The 19499-nt window shown below is 35.8% G+C and overlaps 1 protein-coding gene across 6 annotated transcripts in view; it reads right to left on the bottom strand.

Moving 5' to 3' along the window:
* LOC101890869 (zwei Ig domain protein zig-8) overlaps positions 1-19499 on the bottom strand; it is a 358699-nt gene that overhangs the window by 47773 nt on the left and 291427 nt on the right. For all 6 annotated transcript variants that reach the window (XM_059126655.1, XM_059126641.1, XM_059126633.1 and 3 more), the window contains one exon: positions 11974-13344. In XM_059126655.1, coding sequence (XP_058982638.1) covers positions 11974-12067 — 94 coding nt within the window. In that variant the 5' untranslated portion in view covers positions 12068-13344. The remainder of the gene's footprint in view (positions 1-11973; positions 13345-19499) is intronic.

Here is a 19499-nt window from a genome sequence, read left to right as displayed (position 1 = left end):
CAGGAGACCAAGTCAAAAAAAAATTATTTAAAACCCGATCATATTTAGATAAAAACAAACAAAATTTCCATTAAAATTGTTACACGTTTTTTTTTTCAAATTCCATCCATCCCTTTGTAAAGTAATTCACTGCTTTACTTTCACTCACCGCTGCTTAAGAACCTGACTATCGTTTCCACAAATAGGTTCGGGGCATACATAACATATTCTCCTGCCTCATTTGTTGACTGGCTGGTTTGTCATTGGCCCGTTTATCTGTTGAGTTTGCCATAAATTGTAGAACACATGAGAAAACATTCACCATAAAACACACAATTCATTTGAACTTGGAAGAGTAATGCAAACACGGCAATACGTCTGAATATGGCCTAATGGAAATGGATACCTTTAAGCGCCGAACATGGGAAGCAATGTGAGAATGATGGATTCTAAGAATGTTTACTTAGCTCTGACCTTGTTTGCCAAAAGATATGTACTGTTGTGTAGTAAGCAAATACTTATGTACATGATGTCATTTACACATGTCAACTGAAAAGTAGAAAATCTTTAGACGGATTAAAGCCATGTTATGTTTACTTTCATGTATGCCCACACCTAAGAACATATATGTGTACACACGTATATATATTAGACAGACAGTGTGTTTAATAGTTTTAAATTAAATTTAAGATTTCCAATGAATATGGTCTTAACATATAAAATATATACTTTTTGCAATGTCGTAGTATGTCATCTATCTCTATACCATCGACCATACAATGAAGGGCATAATAATTTATTTATGTCGTTTGTATCTCCGCGAAATGCTGTTTTTGGGTATAAATCACTCTAGCTTCTGAACGAATTGAAATAGTTTGATAAAATTTTATTAAAATCTTTTCAGGTCAGTAAAATATTTGGACATAGGCTCAATTTGTTAAAGTCCCCATATAATGTACACCTCCCCCCTAACAAACATATTTCCTGTGAATTGGCTTTTCCAGACCCCTCAAAATGGTATCACCCATTATGCGGTATTTTAATGATATTTAGCTATCAACGTTTAACGGAATTGTTTCAATGTCATATTTTTTGAGAGAAAATTATATATACAGGCTCACTACTTTGTATGAATGATTTTAGCAGCATTTTGTTGCTGACTCTAAGTTTTAGTACTTAATGCATATCTTTAAGAATATGCATGATATAAGCTTTAAACATAGGTAAAAATGTTGGCCTCCGCCTCGAGTTATTAGGATATACAGGGTGAAATGAAAAAAAATGCAACCAACTTCAAACTGCTGTCATTTCCAAGCCACTCGTCCGACTGCTATTAAAATTATTCCAGTGACAGCTCATCATATTGTTTACAAGCGTTAAAAAGCATTTTGGTGAGAATTTTCCAGAAAAACATTTATTCGTGATGGAATTCAAGCGTAATAGTGTGATTTCTTTATATTTGGCTGGAAAAATCGTTAGAGCACTCCAGCATTTAAATGTGAATAAATCTTTTGTGTCTCGTCCCATCGCTCTTTACCGTGATACTGGTAGCGTGGCCCGATGTCAAGGAAGTGGACGGAAGAAAACAGCAATATCGACAGAAATGATTCGAAAAGTAAAGAAGCCACTTGATCGAAACCCGCGTCGCAGCAATATTCCATTCAGCAAATATTGAAAAATGAGCTCGGGGTAAAGCATGGCCGAAAGTGGTGAACTGCCGAATTTGGTTTTATTCGATGAGAAAACATTCGTTGTCCAGCAGTTTTTAAACAAACAAAATGATCGTGTTTACTTGACAAAGAGGTCAGCTTAAAATGTACACCTTCGGTTGGCCATCAGAACTCAAGCGCCAGGGCCGCCATATCAGCCGATGATCGCTCACCGCTCGTATTAATATTATCGCGAAAATATTCTGGAGGGTGTATTAAAGCCTTGGGCACACAAACATTTTGGCACACAGGACTCAGCACCATCGCACTCAGCACGCGCTACCCAAGAATGGTTACAAAATGAGGTTCCTCGCTTCATTTCCAATGGTCACCAAAATCTCCGGATACCAATTCGTTGGACTATTGCGTGTGGAGTATTTTGGAAAGTAAGGTTGGCACTAAAAATCATTCGTGTCTTGCAATTCAGCGACATTTCGGAAGGCTTTCCTTTAAATTTTCTTTCGTAAAAACCTTCTGACTGCAATTATAAACAATCGAATATAAGTCATTTTTTACACCATTTTACGTTCAAATAATATCAGCACTAAGAACATTTTGGATGGTTATGAAATTTAATTGATTTTCCCGCTTTATTATGTATTGAGAATTTTAATATTTTACCCATATGAGCCGTCAGAATTTGTTTAATGAAACAAATTTCTAATATTAACGCAAAATTTAAAACAAAGAAATATACTTAATATAATCTGCTACAGCCTATTGTCTGTTTGACATATAATGTTCATTCTCTCACTCTCTAAAGAGAGATTTTTCAAGTAGCTGTCATGTTTTAATATCCGTTTCTTGTTACTTTGACGGAGCATCAAAGCATCAGCTGCCATATTATTTCTTTGATGATATGCAAGATAAAATTCTGACAACGGCTGTCAACGGCTATAGAAAAACATACAAAGACAACAACCTTGCCCCAAGTCATATAATTTCCTAAAACGCTCTTAAAGCGCTTATCTCTCATGCACATAACTTGAACACATTTACAGTTTGAATAAGCAAATTAAAAGCCAAGTCGCCGTTATTATAAGTTGACAGTTTACAAAAAGACACACGACTTTTAATAGAAAAGCAATTTATTAAAAAGGACTATGAGGCATTGAGAATAGCTGCAGAAAACACAACTGTCTGTTTGGACAGCACATGTTTGAAAACATTTTTTGGCGAGTGAAGCTACTGATTTTCTAAAATTTCATATTCAAAGAACAATTCGAATTGAATTATTGTTTCAACAATTCCGACATCCCTATAACAAATATTTACTTTTGAGAACATTAAGAGTTGGTAAAGATATTTTAATCAATAATATACACAAGGTTTGACCGAAAATATCGTAAATTTTATAATTTCTCAAAAAGTGTTTTCTGTTCATGGATGTCAAGACTGCAAAATCAGTATTTCATATCCCCTAAATGATATTATTTTTAAAAACAAGTGAGCAAAGGCTATAGTCGTGCGGGCCGACCATGTGATACCCTACAACAATACAATACGGGTTGCCCATATTCGACGGACCTTTGGGCCCATTCCAATCGACGAGGCTTGTCCGCAGGCAACATTCTTTGCGTCAATTGAATTTTGTACAGGAACAAATACAAATCAATGCGAATAATCCGTTGTAAAGTGGATCGAGCCATGCCCAACTGCTGAGAACGGCGTTTTTGGGATGTTCTTGGGGACCTCTCAACACTGGCTCGTACGGCAGCGATATTCTCGGCCGATCGCCTTGGTCGACTTTTATTTGGCCTCTTTGGATTAGAAAGAGCCTTACCAGTCGAAAAATTTTCGTATAAACGCTTAATGGTGTTCTTAGAAGGCGCACTTCTCACATTTTTTAATGTTTTAAAAGCACGTTGAGTTTTCACAATTGACTTCTTCTAAATTTCAACTGTTTCAGAGCGCTCGCTTGGCGTGTATTGGTTCATGGTAAAAATCAGCTTGGACTGACGCTTCAAACGCGGTATGCATTAAGCGATGTGACATCTCTGTCACAAGTTATGGCGTTGCCAGATGGGTCCGTCGAATATGGACAACCCTGTATGTTATGTCCAAATCCATTTTGGAATATTTCTTTTTTGAAATGATGTCATAGAGCCCTGTCCAGATGTTATCCTTAGCTTTTTGACCGGGGTCATTTGCCCAATATTTACGCTCTCTGTCGTGCTGATAGGTATTCAAAACAATCTCACACACAATTTGTAATATAGCTAAATATAATTCATTGGTCATCCAAAATGTTAGAATTCTTCTTTGTCCTTAATTATCTTCTCATGCAAAAATCCGGGTCGATTGGTTTTCAGTTGTAAAAATTGTTCAGTTGTAAAAATTTTTTTGGTACATTTGAATCCCTAAATGTACATCTTCAAAAACAATACGCTTTAATTCTGACCCTACCCTCATGCAAAACTTCGTGAGGATCGGACGTTAACTGCGACCTGTATATAATACCATAAAAACATAGTGTGGCGGAGTGTAGAAAAACTTTAGAAAATGTACAATTGAAAATTGTAAGTCATAGTAAAAAAATCGCATGCAATTTTAAAAATTGAACAAAAAATATTCACTTTTTATTGTAATATTACACGATTTTCTTCAATTTTATCCTTTTCTGGCAAGAGAACATTAGGAATTTATGATGATTTGTAGCCAGTAGAGCAACAGCAAAATCAGGAATTGTTTTTGTTCTTGGTCCATTTCAACCCCTTATTATTTGGCGATCATCTTCAGAAACAATAAGCTTCTATTTTGACCCTAACCCCATCTACATTTTCAGTTTAGTGAGGATCGGGCCATAATTGCGACCTGTAGCGTGCTTACAAATTAACATGGACAGACGGACGGAGGGACATACATAGCTAGATCGACTCAGCTCTGCGAGATAAGAAGATCCATATATAGGTATAGGTTCCTATGTGGGGACCAATATTTCGAGGTTTTATATAATTGTTGGCCCAATCAAACGTATAATACTTCAACACATTGTGTTGTAGGGTATAATTATGGGCTTTTATTCTGACAATATCATGGACCTCATATACAATTTTATGATATTTCGTGATTACAAATTAACATGGACAGACGGACGGATGGACACACATACCTAGATCGAGTTAGCTTGAGGTGTTTTGTTGACCCAATCAAACTTATAATACCGTCACAACGTAGTGTTATAGGGTACGCAAATAAATATTTTTCCATACTTTGCTATAAATTTAAGAACTAGCTTCTGAATTTATTGGCAGTGACTTTGAATATGTTCAAAAAATATTTAAGGAGTCCATACGTCCATGAACCTTTTATAAATAATTGAGATGAAATTTTGCACAGTTCATTCGTTGGGTCTAAGAACGAACGCTTTCGAAATTGGTGACAAATGGACTAAACTTGGATAAAGTTCCCTTATATCTTATAGCAATGATATTCAGTACAAGGTATCAAATACAACTCAGATAGCCAAATTTGGTGAAGAACGGTTTATATTTGTATATAGCTCCCACATATATTTTAATCGGTAATTTAATCGCTTGTGTTATAAAGGTGAGATTTAGGTCATATGATCATGTTCCGACTGGTATTAAGTCCGCCGACTTTGAACAATATCTATAGCTCCCTCATTTATGTTTCATCCGACTTTATATTTAAGCCTTCTCCAAGCCATAAACATCGATCAATAAGTACATACATATATAACGAATTTCAGTGGCAAAAGTTATTAAAAATATATTTATTTAACACGTTTTTAAGGGCTAAAAAATAACTATGTATTTGTTTAAGGACTTGCCTTGTGAAAATAATGCATTGGTAATTAGATTTGTAGTGAATATTATTGCTGGACGGAAGGTCAAGCATGTTGACAACAATATACCCGCTATTTTAATAGTAATTTGAAAGTTACAAATATGAAGTCCTGCGAAATTAGAAACAAGTTCAGCTACAGTGTTTTAAAAATAGAAATATTGCTTTTATACCCTCCACCATACTATGGAGGGTATATTAATTTTGTCATTCCGTTTGTAACTCCTCGAAATACTCATGTCAGACCCAACAAAGTATATATATTCTTGATCAGCGTAAAATTCTAAGACGATTTAGCCATGTCCATCTGTGTGTCTGTCTGTCCGTCTGTCTGTCTATTGTAATCACGCTATCTTTGGAACAAATTGAGATAGAAGACTAAAATTGTATATTTTGCCAGTAGGCAGGTTAAGTTCGTAAATGGGCTATGTAGGTCCAAGTTAACATATAGCCCCCATATAACGGTACCTCCCGATATTCGGTATTTTGATGATTTTAGCGACATTATTCACCGGAATTGTTTCCAATTTGGCATTTGAAGTATGTAATGAATACTACAACCTAAGACAGAAAATTATCTGTACAGATCCACGTCTTCGTATAGCCCCCATATTACGGTACCCCCCGATATTCGATATTTTGATGATTTTAACGACATTATATACCGGAATCGTTTCAAATTTGGTATTTGAAGTTCGTAATGGATGCTACATCCTAAGTCAAAAAATGAGCCATGTAGGTCTACGTCTTCATATAGCCCCGATACAACGGTACCCCCCGATATTCGGTATTTTGATGATTTTAGCGACATTATTTACCGGGATTGTTTCAAATTTCGCATGTGAAGTTCGTAATGAATACTTCAGCCCATGCCAGAAAATTGTCTGTGCAGGTCCACGCCTTCGTAAAGCCCCCATATAACGGTATTCGGTATTTTGATGATTTTAGCTACATTATAAACAGATTTTTCTTCAAGTTTTGCATTTAAATATTGCAATAACTTATGACAAAAGTTGCCTATGCAGGCCCACGTCGTCGTATAAGCATTCGGTATTTTTAAGATTTTAACAGAATTTTTAACGGATTTTATTTATTATTTTTTTTTTTTTTCTGTACCAAATGGTGGAGGGTATTAAAAGTTCGGCCCGGCCGAACTTACAGCTTTTTTACTTGTTAAACCATGTTATTGGCTCTTGGAGGCAGTTTGGCAAATAATTACTTCTTATGATGCCTCCATGTTAAAATAAAAGGTTAGAAAGCTGATTTGTAAGCAGTTACAGGTCTCGAAATGTGGTTAATATACACATTATTTGATAATGGATAGTATTTTTCTGCGATTTTTACAATTAATCATAGAAAAATTAAGCCACAAATCATGAAATGCTCCCTCACTGAGTACATTCGAATTCGTCATCGAATAATCCAGAGTTGTTTTATTTGAGACACTTGACCGTTATGTTGTTGAGTTTTCACCGAGTCTACACCGTTATTAGTCTATGGTTAGACATCTCAAACGATTATTTCACCCACCGCGATAGAAATAATGTGGTCATTTTATTTGTAACAGTATTTATCAGTATAGCATTTCGAAGTTTTCCACCCCAATTTCCAATTGAAGTGATATAATTCGTAATATTTAATTCTGGCTAAATGAAGATCGTACTACGACTGATTGAAATCAAAAAATTTGTTAAATTTTAATTGCACAAAAAGATAGCGATTTACAAATTTTATTGTATGCAATCCCATGCGTTTTCAAGTCGCCAGCCTGCCCTCTGTATATATACACATTTTGATAATTTCGAATACTTTTTTCACGTTTCCATTATATTATTGCGTTTAGGGTACATATTTTGCTTCTTTCGAAAACTTATTTCGTGTTTCCATTATATGTATTATTCACACCACAACACCTGGTGTGCGTGTAGAGTATTCGCCGCCATCACTTTAATTGTTCAGTTAAATTTATAAGGAAATTGTTTTTTTTTTGTTTCTCGCCTGTAAATCATGAAAATGATTTGATTTATTTTGCCAAACACAACGAAATAAACAGGCGAAACTTTTTAATATATTTCACAAAAACATAATTTATGGCCATTAAAAGATTTCAAAGTTTTTCCCTTAAAGTGTTATCAAATAAAAATTAATAAAGAAATTGCCCTCCTCTTCCCTCAACCCTGGGCTTTTCAATGCCAACGAGATGTGAATGCTAATTCAAGCGTTGCTATCTCTCTGGCAACCGACAAAACTAATAGGAATATGGGAAGAAATCCCAACCAAATTAAATATCTGAAATGTACATTTTATGTCGCGACATTTGTTAGAGGGCTTTTAGTGTGACCTTAACTGGTCACAAAAAGAAAAAACAACACGGCTGTTTATCCGTTGCTGTGCTACTGCTACTGCTGCTGCTGACATCCCAACATTGCACAGCTGTAAAAACAAATGGACGAACGAAAAGTCCCCCACATTCGACAACCACCAACAAACCAACCAAGTGTAGCTGCGTAATAATAAGGTGTAATAAAAAGACACTGGGGACAGATTAACAGATACCTATGCCAACAAGTAAAATTACTTAGCATAAAGGACATGCCTGTCCTTGCCACTGCCACTTGTCCTCGGCGCGAGTAAGCAAGTGAGTTCAAGCCATTTGTCGCCATTATCTGTGAATATTTGCGCTGGTGTTGTCGCTTCTGACCACCAACAAACAAAACAACATCGAACAACTGATTGTAGCCGTTGGTTAATGCCGCAACGTGGCAGAAGGGGATTGGCAGGTATGCTTGTTTATGTTAACTTTTGGGATTTGTGTTGTTGGACTTGGACGGTTTTTTCTTTTTTTTTTTTTGCATAAATTTCTCTTCAAATTTCAAAATATTTCCACAAAAATGGCGGCCTTAGAAGCGTGTTTGCCAACCGCACCATACATCCCCTGGCAACCAGCGATAGTGACACATTTTGGCTCCATTGTCAATTGTTGTGGTTTTCACGGCATAAATTATCTGTGCGAACAGCGAAAGGGAGGACAGTGGACCCCAAAGAGGCCGCAACAAATCTTATGGAAATGCAAATGATCTACCTTAACCACAGGACCGAAATTATCTTTGGGAATGGAAGGACTTAAATTGAAAAGTTATTACATTTTGTTAATCAGATAAGTGGGCCAAGGAATTATTACACGTCGCAACTCAAATTCGGTATGGACATTTTCGTTGCGCAGCAGAGGCTGGGGCGGTGGATGGAAATTCTTGTTTGTTTATTTGGACATCTTCACGTTGTTGTTATAAATTGCGTTATCTGGTTGACAAGGGTTTGCACACAACTACCGAAACGTTTTGACGTTGAAAATGAAAAAGTCAAATATTATAAGTAACGAAAATTGGACATGAATTCAAAGTATGGAATGCATAAGTAACTATTTAAATGTGATTTTGGAATAATAATCAATTTATTTATTCTTAGCTGTGTGTGGGATATATAATAGAATTTGGAATAAATAAATATCCAGAGATAAAATTACATTAAAAACGGTTTGATACACAATACTTAATATTTTAAAATCTGTCCAAATTTTAAAATTATTGAGAAAATGTAATATCAAAGTACATTCAGAAAGACACAATTTTGGCTAGAAACCCTCTAAATCGTGAATATGCCTTCACAATTTATTGAATTCCAAAATTCCATATTTCACAAAATCAGTTGATTCTGGTGCATAGTCGGAATGAAAGTCTTTGGTGAAAATGGGAGAAAACGAAAAAGGAAAAATGTTCCAATAGGTTAATTTCCCGCGTTATAGCGAGGTGACATACTAGATTGTCAGCCACAAAATAATCTTTGAAGATGTTATTGTAATTCGTTTCTTGGATGAAATATCTTAATATGGGGGTCGTCCCCAATATCAGGTTCGTTCTTTTTTAAGCGTAATAATAGTATCATATGATCATGAACATTTAAATCACACTTTTTCACTTTTAGAGCTAAATAAAGATGAGTGAAGACTGTAATGTATGTCGGATTGTCTTTTTTCAATGAGGACACATCAATCATTAATAAGACTTCCAGATACGATAAATTTTGGACAATAATTGATACTATGGAAACTTCCACTACGGCTATAAAATATATTTATATACCACAAAACAAATATGCCGAAATAACAAATTATAAGAAATACACTGGGAGTCTATAACTTTCCTAAAATTCGGAGCCGGAGTCGGAGTGGATATACCAAGATGTAAACCTACTATTTTTTTTTGCACAAATTAAAACTCCAGGGCCAAAACCTTCAAAATATCTGATACTAGGAAGACGGTGGACCTCTTTCGATTTTTTTATGCTGTGTTGTTAAACTCACTGGAAATCCCGATTACCAACTTACTGCTGTATTGCTTATTAGAAAAATGTGCATCAATATATCTTATTTTCAATCAAATAAATGCGCAGACGTAATATGATGGTGATTCAAATTCCAGTGTAAATTTGCAAATGAAGAATATTTGTACAGTGACACACCAAATCCCGTTTTTCTGAACCATTTTTAATGGCATATAAATTTATATCACTGTGCGAGAATATGTATATTAAAAACAGGTTTGAAAATCCACCATCTGTTGCACTTTTATATATTTTTAATATATATGTGGTACAGGGTATTATGCTTCTGTGAATCATATTCTGAGTTATTGTTGTTCTTGTAACCGTAACTATTCATGCGTTCTTGTAACTAAAATTCAGGTCACATTTATCATGATTTAATATTAAACAATTTATTTGTGAACCCTTTTGAAATAGTTGATAATCGAGTCAAAAATTTGATTTTAGCACATACAGACTAATCTGTGTTAAACCAGTAAGGAAAGATTAAAAGTCGGGCGGACCCGACTATATAATACCCTACACCACTATGCGTATTTAGTACAGCTCTCGTAACAAAAAAGTTTATATTGGAAATTTATGTGAAGTAAATCATACCAATGATATGACTTCGATAAGAATTGTAATAAAAAATACTAATTTGAGCAATAGACCGGACCGAGTTGCACCAAATGGAAAAATTCGGTTGAATAAGAAAAAAATACCATATGAGGGGCTTTAACACAAAATGGGATGAAACATATATATGGGAGCTACAGCTATATCTGAATCAATTACGCCCCAGTTTCTTAATTCCATCGGAAGTGCCAAAATGCAGTCCATTCGGGCTGATATTAGCCATTTTGTGCACAATAAAGCTGAAATCGGATGAAGATATATATGGGAGCTATATCCAAATCTAAGCGGATTTCGATAAAATGTGCAAAGGTATTTCCGAGCTTTACAAGATAACTGGTAACAAATAGCATTGTTGTCACGAATGTGAGGACTTAAAAACCAAATGGGATGAAACAAATATAAGGGAGCCATAGCTAACCGATCTGAACCGATATTCAACAAATTCGGCATACTTGCTCCTAGACTGAATGCGGTCGGATGTGTCATTCGGACTTATATGGGCCATTTGGAGCACAATTAACCCGAAATCGGTTGAAGATATATCGGTTGAAGATATATGAAACTGGGAGATATATCCAAATCTGAACCGATCTTGATAAAATTTGGCAGAGCTATTTCTGGGCTGTATGTGATATCTGGTAACAAATATCATGTTTGTGGGGTGCATATTGCGAATGTGAGGGACTTAAACACAAAATCGGAGGAAACATATATATGTAAGCTATAGTTTAATGTGAACCTGTTTTTTACCAAATTTAATGTGCTTGCTTCTAGACTGAATTCTGTCGGATGTGCCAAAATTCAGGTCATTTGGATGTGTCATTCGAAATGATATTGGCCATTTGGCACACAATTAACCCGAAATCGGTTTAAGATGTATAACGGATTTATATCTAAATTTGAACCGATTCTCACCAATTTCAATAGGGTCCGTTCTTGGGCCAAACAAATATCGTTTGGAAAATTTCATTTCAATTGGATAATAAATGCGACTTGCATTTTGTTCACGAAAATACATAAGCGGATGGACAAAAGGACTGACTTGCATAAATCGACTCAGAAAGTGATTCTATGAAGATCCTCAAAAGTAACAATAAATGCACAAAGACATAATACCCTTACCACTATGTGGTGTAGGATATAAAAAGTACTTGCCATATACGTACGCATTCATAAACGCTCCTAAGTGATGTTAGCAAACTGACAGTGAGTGGCGGACGTTTTGTTGTACATTTTGCATGACAAGTTAATTCGTGGAGAAGAGTATCATATAATTGTCCCCCAGATATTATTCCTTTACTTTCTAGTTTAGCTAGAGATTTGCGAAGGTGAAAACATAATTTCCGCACTTTGTGTTTGGAAGTACAAACGTTAATAACTAGTATCTCCTATTTTGAATTTCAAAAATACGAAAAAATCAAATCAACATAAAGTTCAAAATTGTTCAATTTTATGTATTTCAATAAGTAGTTGCACCTACCTGGCTCCAGTGTTGTGGCCAGTAGAATGGATGGCAGGCAAAGTAAGATGAGACGTAATTCCAGCAAATGCATTGGCGTTAATGTGGGCAACATTTGTGGCAGCTCCTTCAATTGTACTTCCTGCTACAGGACCAATGATGATATTGGTGCGGTGGAGGAGAACCCGAAGGCGTTTGTCACACGTTTAGCATTCGTGTCCTATTCGTGTAGAGTCGGCAGTATGATCGTGCCCCTTGGATCGTTGGCTGGCAATGTTAACGACCACTATTTACCAAGAGGTCAATAAATGCGAATTGAACAAATCGTTCTGTCTCAATGGTTTTGTTGTTTGTGTTGTTGGGGTTGGCAATGACTCTGCGCTTTATCGCCCTACAATTGTTGCAATGACAAATGACGCATGGGAATAAATGTCGCTCTTAAAGTGTTATTTTGCTTGTAATTCTTGAGTGCGGGTTTTTTCTTCGCTCATATACTTTTTCTTCGTTTGACACGTGTTTGTGTGTGTGAGCGATTGTATTGTTTTGCAATGACAATAAAATTAATTCGATTGTGTTTCTTTTGTACACTTCTGCTCGTTTTTGTGATAGATGCTGATGGGTTTCCTCGTTTCGTTTCTTTTCTTTGCGTTTTTGTTGTGGATTTCTTTTTATCGTCCTGCACTTTTTGTACACTTCCTTTGCTTTGCTTTGTAATGCTTATTGTTATTGGTCCATAATATGATGCTTTCCTATTGTGCGAATATTTTTGTTGGTCATAATCGTATTAGGTTGTATCATTTTTCATGTATTTTCTACTTTTTGTGATCCCTTGGTCGAATGAAATGTCGTTTCTTTTATTCTATTCTCCCATGGCAAGGATATCAAGTGATGGCATTTGTTGTTGCCGAATGATAGATGATGTCTGAAGGGGGTCAACTATAATCGAATTTTAGTTTTTTTCTTTCTGCTTATTTCGCGTTTGAATCTCTTTTTGGAACGAACGCAAACCCAAAGATATGTTGATTTCTCGTTTGGTGCTTTACATTTGGTGGCTCTGTTCAATTATGGAAATTACGCTCGGTCGTGGCACACAGGACTTGGATTATTCGCGGAATGTCACTTGCACTTTGATTCACTCATTCGGAGGGGATTCTGTAGTCCGATATGTTTTTTTTTGTTGTTTGCTCCTATTGTTATTTTCTTGCTGAAGTAGTTATTACACAACGTTCGGTTTCTTAGGGAGTCTTTTCTAGTTGCATGTAGGTAGATTATTGGGTTGTAGGTGGTTTTGTGTTGTTGCCGTTTTGGTAGTTGCTTCGTTGGTCTATTTCCTTCCGTTGAGTTCTCAGGCACATCTACTGATGCGGATGGCAAAAATACTGCTGCTGATCTCTAAATAGAAGGGGGAAGAAAAAGGAGAAAAAGGAAGCATTTTCATTATTAAAGCAACGAAATTTGCAATTTTAATTTCAATGCGCTGTGGAGAAATGACAGAAAACATAGATTGAAACTTTGATTTTCTGCATCGATGCTACGCACAGATGCAAACTTTTTTCACCATTGTCGTTTAGTTTGATTTGCATCTGTAATTGAATGGTGCGATAATCGTATTCTTTAAACTTTATTTTGTGTTCTTGAAATTGCGTCTATGGGAAAATATTTCTAAACCGATATGAGTTATGAAATACGGATATTAAATTATTTATATAATGGACGAATCACAGAGGCCGTTCCTTTAAATTATAACATTGGACTTTGTTCTGATTGCAATTCCATAATCAACTTCCTTACTGGTGAATATAACGGAGAAAAAATAATCCTATCGACCAATTTCCACCATTTGGGGACATTTTTACATACTTAGATAGGGAAATACGTTTGCAATTAAACCCAATTAATATTTTTGATTGAAATAAATCATATATGTCATGGTAATTGAGAAATGGCCTAGCTCCGAAATAAACCTCAATACCAAATAAACAAACCACAATACCTCATTTTGTAACCATTCTTAGGTGGCGCGTGCTGTTGGAATGTCCAAGGTCTGTGGCAAAAATGTTTGCGTGCCCAAGGCTTTAATACTCCCTCCAGAATATTTTCGCGATAATATTCGGCATTTATTCTGATGCCACGGTCGATTAATACGAGCGGATAGCGACCATCGTCTGTTATGGCGGCCCGCACTTGAGTTGGTGGCCAACCGAAGGTACACATTTTCAGCTGATCTCTTTGGCAAGTAAACTCGATCATTTTGTTTGTTTACAAACTGCTGAACACCGAATCTTTTCCCATCGGAGAAAACCAAATTCGGCAGTTCACCATTTTTAGCCAAGCGAAGCAACTCTTTAGCTCCTTTGAATCTATTTTCTTTCTGTTGCGATGTAAGATCTTGCACTTTTTTGGAATTTCAATGGCTTTAATCCGAGCTCATTTTTCAATATTTGCCGAATGGAATATTACGATATTTTCAGCTCACGAGCCATTTTCCGCCCCTGCGACGCGGGTTTCTTCCATCAGAGTAACGTGCGATGGTACGAGACACAAAAGATTTATTCAAATTTAAATGTTGGAGTGCTCTAACGATAGCCACTTGTGGTTTTCCAGCTAAATATAAAAAATCACACTATCTCGCTTGAATTTTTGAATTTTGTATGTAAAATTTTTCTTCAGTTTTGTTCGAATGGGCGAATCAGATATTTTTTGTAGGAATATATGTTCGTTAAATACCTATGATTTTCAGATCGTATGTTTTTGGAAAATATTGGTTCCAGATTTATGATGATTATTCTAAAAGAGAAGTAATTGGATTCAACATTTGTTTCTTTATGAATCTTCATTCTAGTCAAGGAATTTTAATATTCAGCAGAGTTTGCGGTAAAATTGTAGTTTTGAAGATTAACAAATGATCGGCCCTGTCCAAATATATATCCCCTATTTGTAATTTTGTACCAATACTAAAGCAAAATGGGTCACAATGGACCTCTTACACTGGTACCTCCCTACAAAAATTCGTAATTTCAGCAAATTACAAATCGTAAAGGCAATTCGATTTGTTGAAACTTCGCAGTCCATTGTATTATATCAGATTTTGTTCAGGTGCGTAAAATTGACCCACTCCTGACGATTGATAGGCAATCAGGAAATCTAATGATTGATGACCAGGAATTTTGATATTATGTTAACTTTATAGACGAAGTGTACGTTACAGAAGATCTAAAGATATTCGAAAAGTTTGAGGGATGGTGTCCTCGTGATAAAATATGAGTCGGGAACTAGTTATAAAGTCGTTCTTGTTTCTATCGGCAACTCATTGTAGAGGTGTCCAGGTAGTGTAACATAAATGCATAACAATTCGGTTTCGGCTAATCACTCAGGGCAGCTTGCTTTTTGTAATTACTCGAAATGAGATCGGCAGCCACTGTGGGGATGTCCGGTTCCATTAAGAAGAATCGTGAACACATATAACCGTTCGCGTTTTGGTCGTTTTGACTAGGTACTTCTACAGTTTATCTCTATCTCTAATTCACTACCAATATTTGAACTACTGCAAAATAACAAGCCGATGCTTCTGTGTCACTCAACTAAATGAGATACAGATCCAAAAGGTATTTTAAACTAATAATTTTATTAGTTTAGGACAGCAAATGATTTATGCGGTTTCTATCGCCAACAAACTGGTCGTAATAATTTATAGACCAAGTAAACAAGAATTATTTATCTTATGCAGTAAACACATTTTTACGGTAGCAGAATACTTGACTGGATGGGTGATGCTGTTCTCGTCGGATGTTCTGGTGTGTAAGTTGTCCTGGTTGATTGATTGTTGCTGTTATTAGTGTAATGGGTACGACTGTATGCTTTGAACAAAGCATGTGACGAATCCACCACGTTACATGTTTAACTTATAAAAAATGTTTCCACACCTGTCGCAAAAAGCTCTTTTTGCCGTAGCCAAACTAAAATGTGATATGTCCAAAAATACCTGACTTTGATTAGAAAAACCGCATATAGTTTTTGTCCAAAGTGCGAGATTCTGTCTGTGTGCGTGTATCCTACTTTTTTCAGATTCCTGCCTCATCTGATACGTAATTTTTTGTGATAATTGTCTATTTATTTTTGGGTTTTGTACCCACATGACGTGCATTGTAACTAAATGTCTCAATATGACTTTCGGTCTGAATTCGAATGCGATATCGGCTGTTTGATTGGCTGGAATTGTTTTGTAGATGTGTCACTGGAATTTAATCACTTATGTTTCCCTTTTTTAATTAAAATAATAATTTCTTTATGAATATAGTTGCAACAGTATTTTCCTAAACATTTGCATTACATTTTCAATTGAACCCAATCATATTTTAATTATTTATTTGTTTGCTGACATTTAAATATAATTAATATTTTCAAGATAAAGCACACAAACATATGTTTATAGGTAATAAATAATTCGATATGATATTTCAGAGAAATATGTAAAACCTCTGTACTACCTCATTGTTTGATTTAAACATTGCATTTTTCAATCAACTTTTGTGGCTATGCTTAAGTAAATGTTTGCAAGTATTTCAATTAAATTTACATTACATTACAAAAGTAGAACAAAGCTAATGTTGGTGTTTTGGAAGTCGTCCTTTTCCAGTCTTTTTCACGTTGACACAGTCTGTCTATACGTAATTGGTTGTAAGTGTTTATCTTTTGGAAATTTGGTAGTGTATGACTGCAACTTTCATTTGAAAATTAATTTCAGATATGGCTCTGGCTAGCCCTGTTGTCTTTGCTTGTTTTCAATAAAGGACGATTATCCTGTATGCTGCAAAAGGAGTGATCCGCAATGTGCGACCAAGCCTGCTTGTGACAGAGAATGTACTTTCTCTACAATTACTGTCAACAAGATTTCTTGTCATAATGTTCAAAGTTCCAGCAGAGAAATGTTACTGTCGCCTGTGTTGCTTTTGGCAGTATGTGCATTTCCGTTCACTGACAATGCGCACATACACACACACGCACACTGGTGTTTGTCTAAATCGTATAAATTCAAGGGATGTCTAACAATATGCACCATGAATACAAAAAGTTAATATAAAAAAACTGTCATTGCAGAGGAGAATATGTGTGCCTCTGCTACTGCCACCCTCCTGGAAGTGTGCCGAAGGGGAAGGGATCATTGTGAAATGTGTCACTAATGTCCTGGGCAAATCTAACTATGCATAGAAGACCGGTTAAAGCTTTCTATATGAACCCACAAGCAACACCAAAACATAAACTTGCTTGCCAACTAACTTCAATTTTGTTCAAAGAAATGCTCTTATATTAAGAATAGTGTTCTGGACAGTCCTGTTGCATAAATGAGCACAGAATTCACATCGTATCGCATTGAGGGATGTTACTATTACCCGCAAGTTCGTTTTATGTAATACTTACTTTAAAGTCTAGACATCGAATTTTTATCCTTTACACCCGCCCCTTCGTATTATTCGCACATATGCATAACTGTACTTTCCGGTATTCGGTATTTTGATGAATAAACAGAATTGTTTAAAATTTTGTATTTTCGTACGTAATGGGTCCGTGTTTTAGTATGGTCCCAGATAATGGTTCTTTCGACATTTTCTAACGGAATTGCTCAATATTTGGTAAATTTGAAATAACATATATCACCCTTGAACTAGGCACTTATAGACATATGTTTTCCAAAATGTTACTTTCCAAATGGTGAAGGGTACTAAGGCTGACTTTACTTGTTGCCACTGCATTTTTCAAGGATTTACTGTCGAAAACAATTTTGAATTCAAACACATCTGTATTTCAATTTGTCTGTAAATTTCGTACGCAAATGTATGTGAATTGTTACATTTTCGAATGAGAAGTGTTCGCATTACTTATACGGTTCTCGTTGTTGTTGGTGTTAGTGTTGTGGCACAAAACTGACTGAAATACAGTACTTATACAGCAGTAACACAGTAATGTACTTCTTACATTCTAACATGCATTGTGTTGCAGTTACACACACACACACACACACCCATACACAGCCAAACGTTATGGCGTTTACACATTGTATAAATTTGAGTGTGTTTGTGAAATTTCTTTTTTTCGGTCGGTTTATTTTGTATTTAAAAGCAAAAAGTCAGAGTCGTTGAGTTTAGTTTAGTGGGGCTATGCAGAAATACAAGCCTGACGCAGACGTTGAACACCCCTCGCCAAATGAATACGAGTGCTCTTCCATGAATCCAAATTCCACTCGTCTACCTCTAGACGACGAAAGGAAACATTCATATGGGTTCACCACACAACAAAAAGAAGCACACACACACACGCGCAGACAACTAGAACTCATGCATTTCACATAAATGAATGTATGACGGAATGTGTCTTGTTTCGCCTGCCATTGTGTCAAGACAATGGAAATGCTGAAATGTACGTGTCTGAAGAATATTCGAAAAGTAATTCATTGAAATTCATTTCCATTTCCTCCAGTACCCCCAAGGATGTTCTTGCTGAGATTTCCATATTCATCCAATTGGGTTGTGGTGGCTACAGGTGTACCGCTTTCCTTTGATCCGGTGCACGTCCTTGCACTCCACATTGAAATATGTATATGTGTGCCCATGTGTTTGTGTGTGTGTGAAGTGTGCATAATTCGTAGTCTCTTTGTTTCAGCTGATGTTGCGAAACACTTCACACTTTGTTGTGCAGCAGAGAAGCGGGGTGGCGAAAAACTTTATCAATTTAAATAAATTGCACTCAAGTGGGTCATAAATTAATTTTGTTTTGTTTAAATATTATTACTATCGTGTGGTTGGTTAGCTGCGCTAGTGCAGTTAAGCGGGAGAGGAACATCCATTCGGCCATGGGATGAACTCGAAGTGTAGCAGAAAAACTATAACAGTAATTTTCATTCAATAAACTTTGTGGAAGCATTTCCCATTCCTGGAAGGCACATAAAAAAATGTATAACTCTAAAATGCATTAAATGAAAATGGATTTAGCTTGTGCTGATAAAAGTAACAATCGGATTATGGCTGTCATTTACAGGTCAGTTACTTTAGGGTACGGTTGAGAAACGCTGCGAATACGGGTAAGCAAGTGACACTGGGTAATAGTAAATCAATTTATTTGCTATGGTTATTATTGCACTGAAGCAGTGGGAGTAGAGGAACATCTAGTTGGGCAGCTATGACATCGACTAAGACTTGTACCTAACATAAGGACGTACGTTTGCCTGTAGTTTAATTTAATTCAACATATGCAGTAATATAATAATTGCCCAAGCAAAGATGTTCAATGACGTGGGGATGAGAAGCAAAAATAGAGAAATTTACAATTTACAAATAATTGTAACTATTATTAATTTTGGGAGTGTGTGAGGAAATGAAGTCCATAAGTTTCCGTCTCTTAAGAAATGCGTTTTCAAAAATATTAAGTGAAATGAAATGTTGTTGTATGTAGCAAGTGATTGAAAAAAATACCAAGATCTACATGCATTCCTCTGATTATAGTACAATACACTCTTATGTTTCCATGAACAGGAAATTTTACTTTAGGATATA

Source organism: Musca domestica, unplaced genomic scaffold (assembly GCF_030504385.1).
Source record: "Musca domestica strain aabys unplaced genomic scaffold, Musca_domestica.polishedcontigs.V.1.1 10, whole genome shotgun sequence".
NCBI lineage: Eukaryota > Metazoa > Arthropoda > Insecta > Diptera > Muscidae > Musca > Musca domestica.
This window is presented reverse-complemented; position numbering and strand designations above follow the sequence as displayed.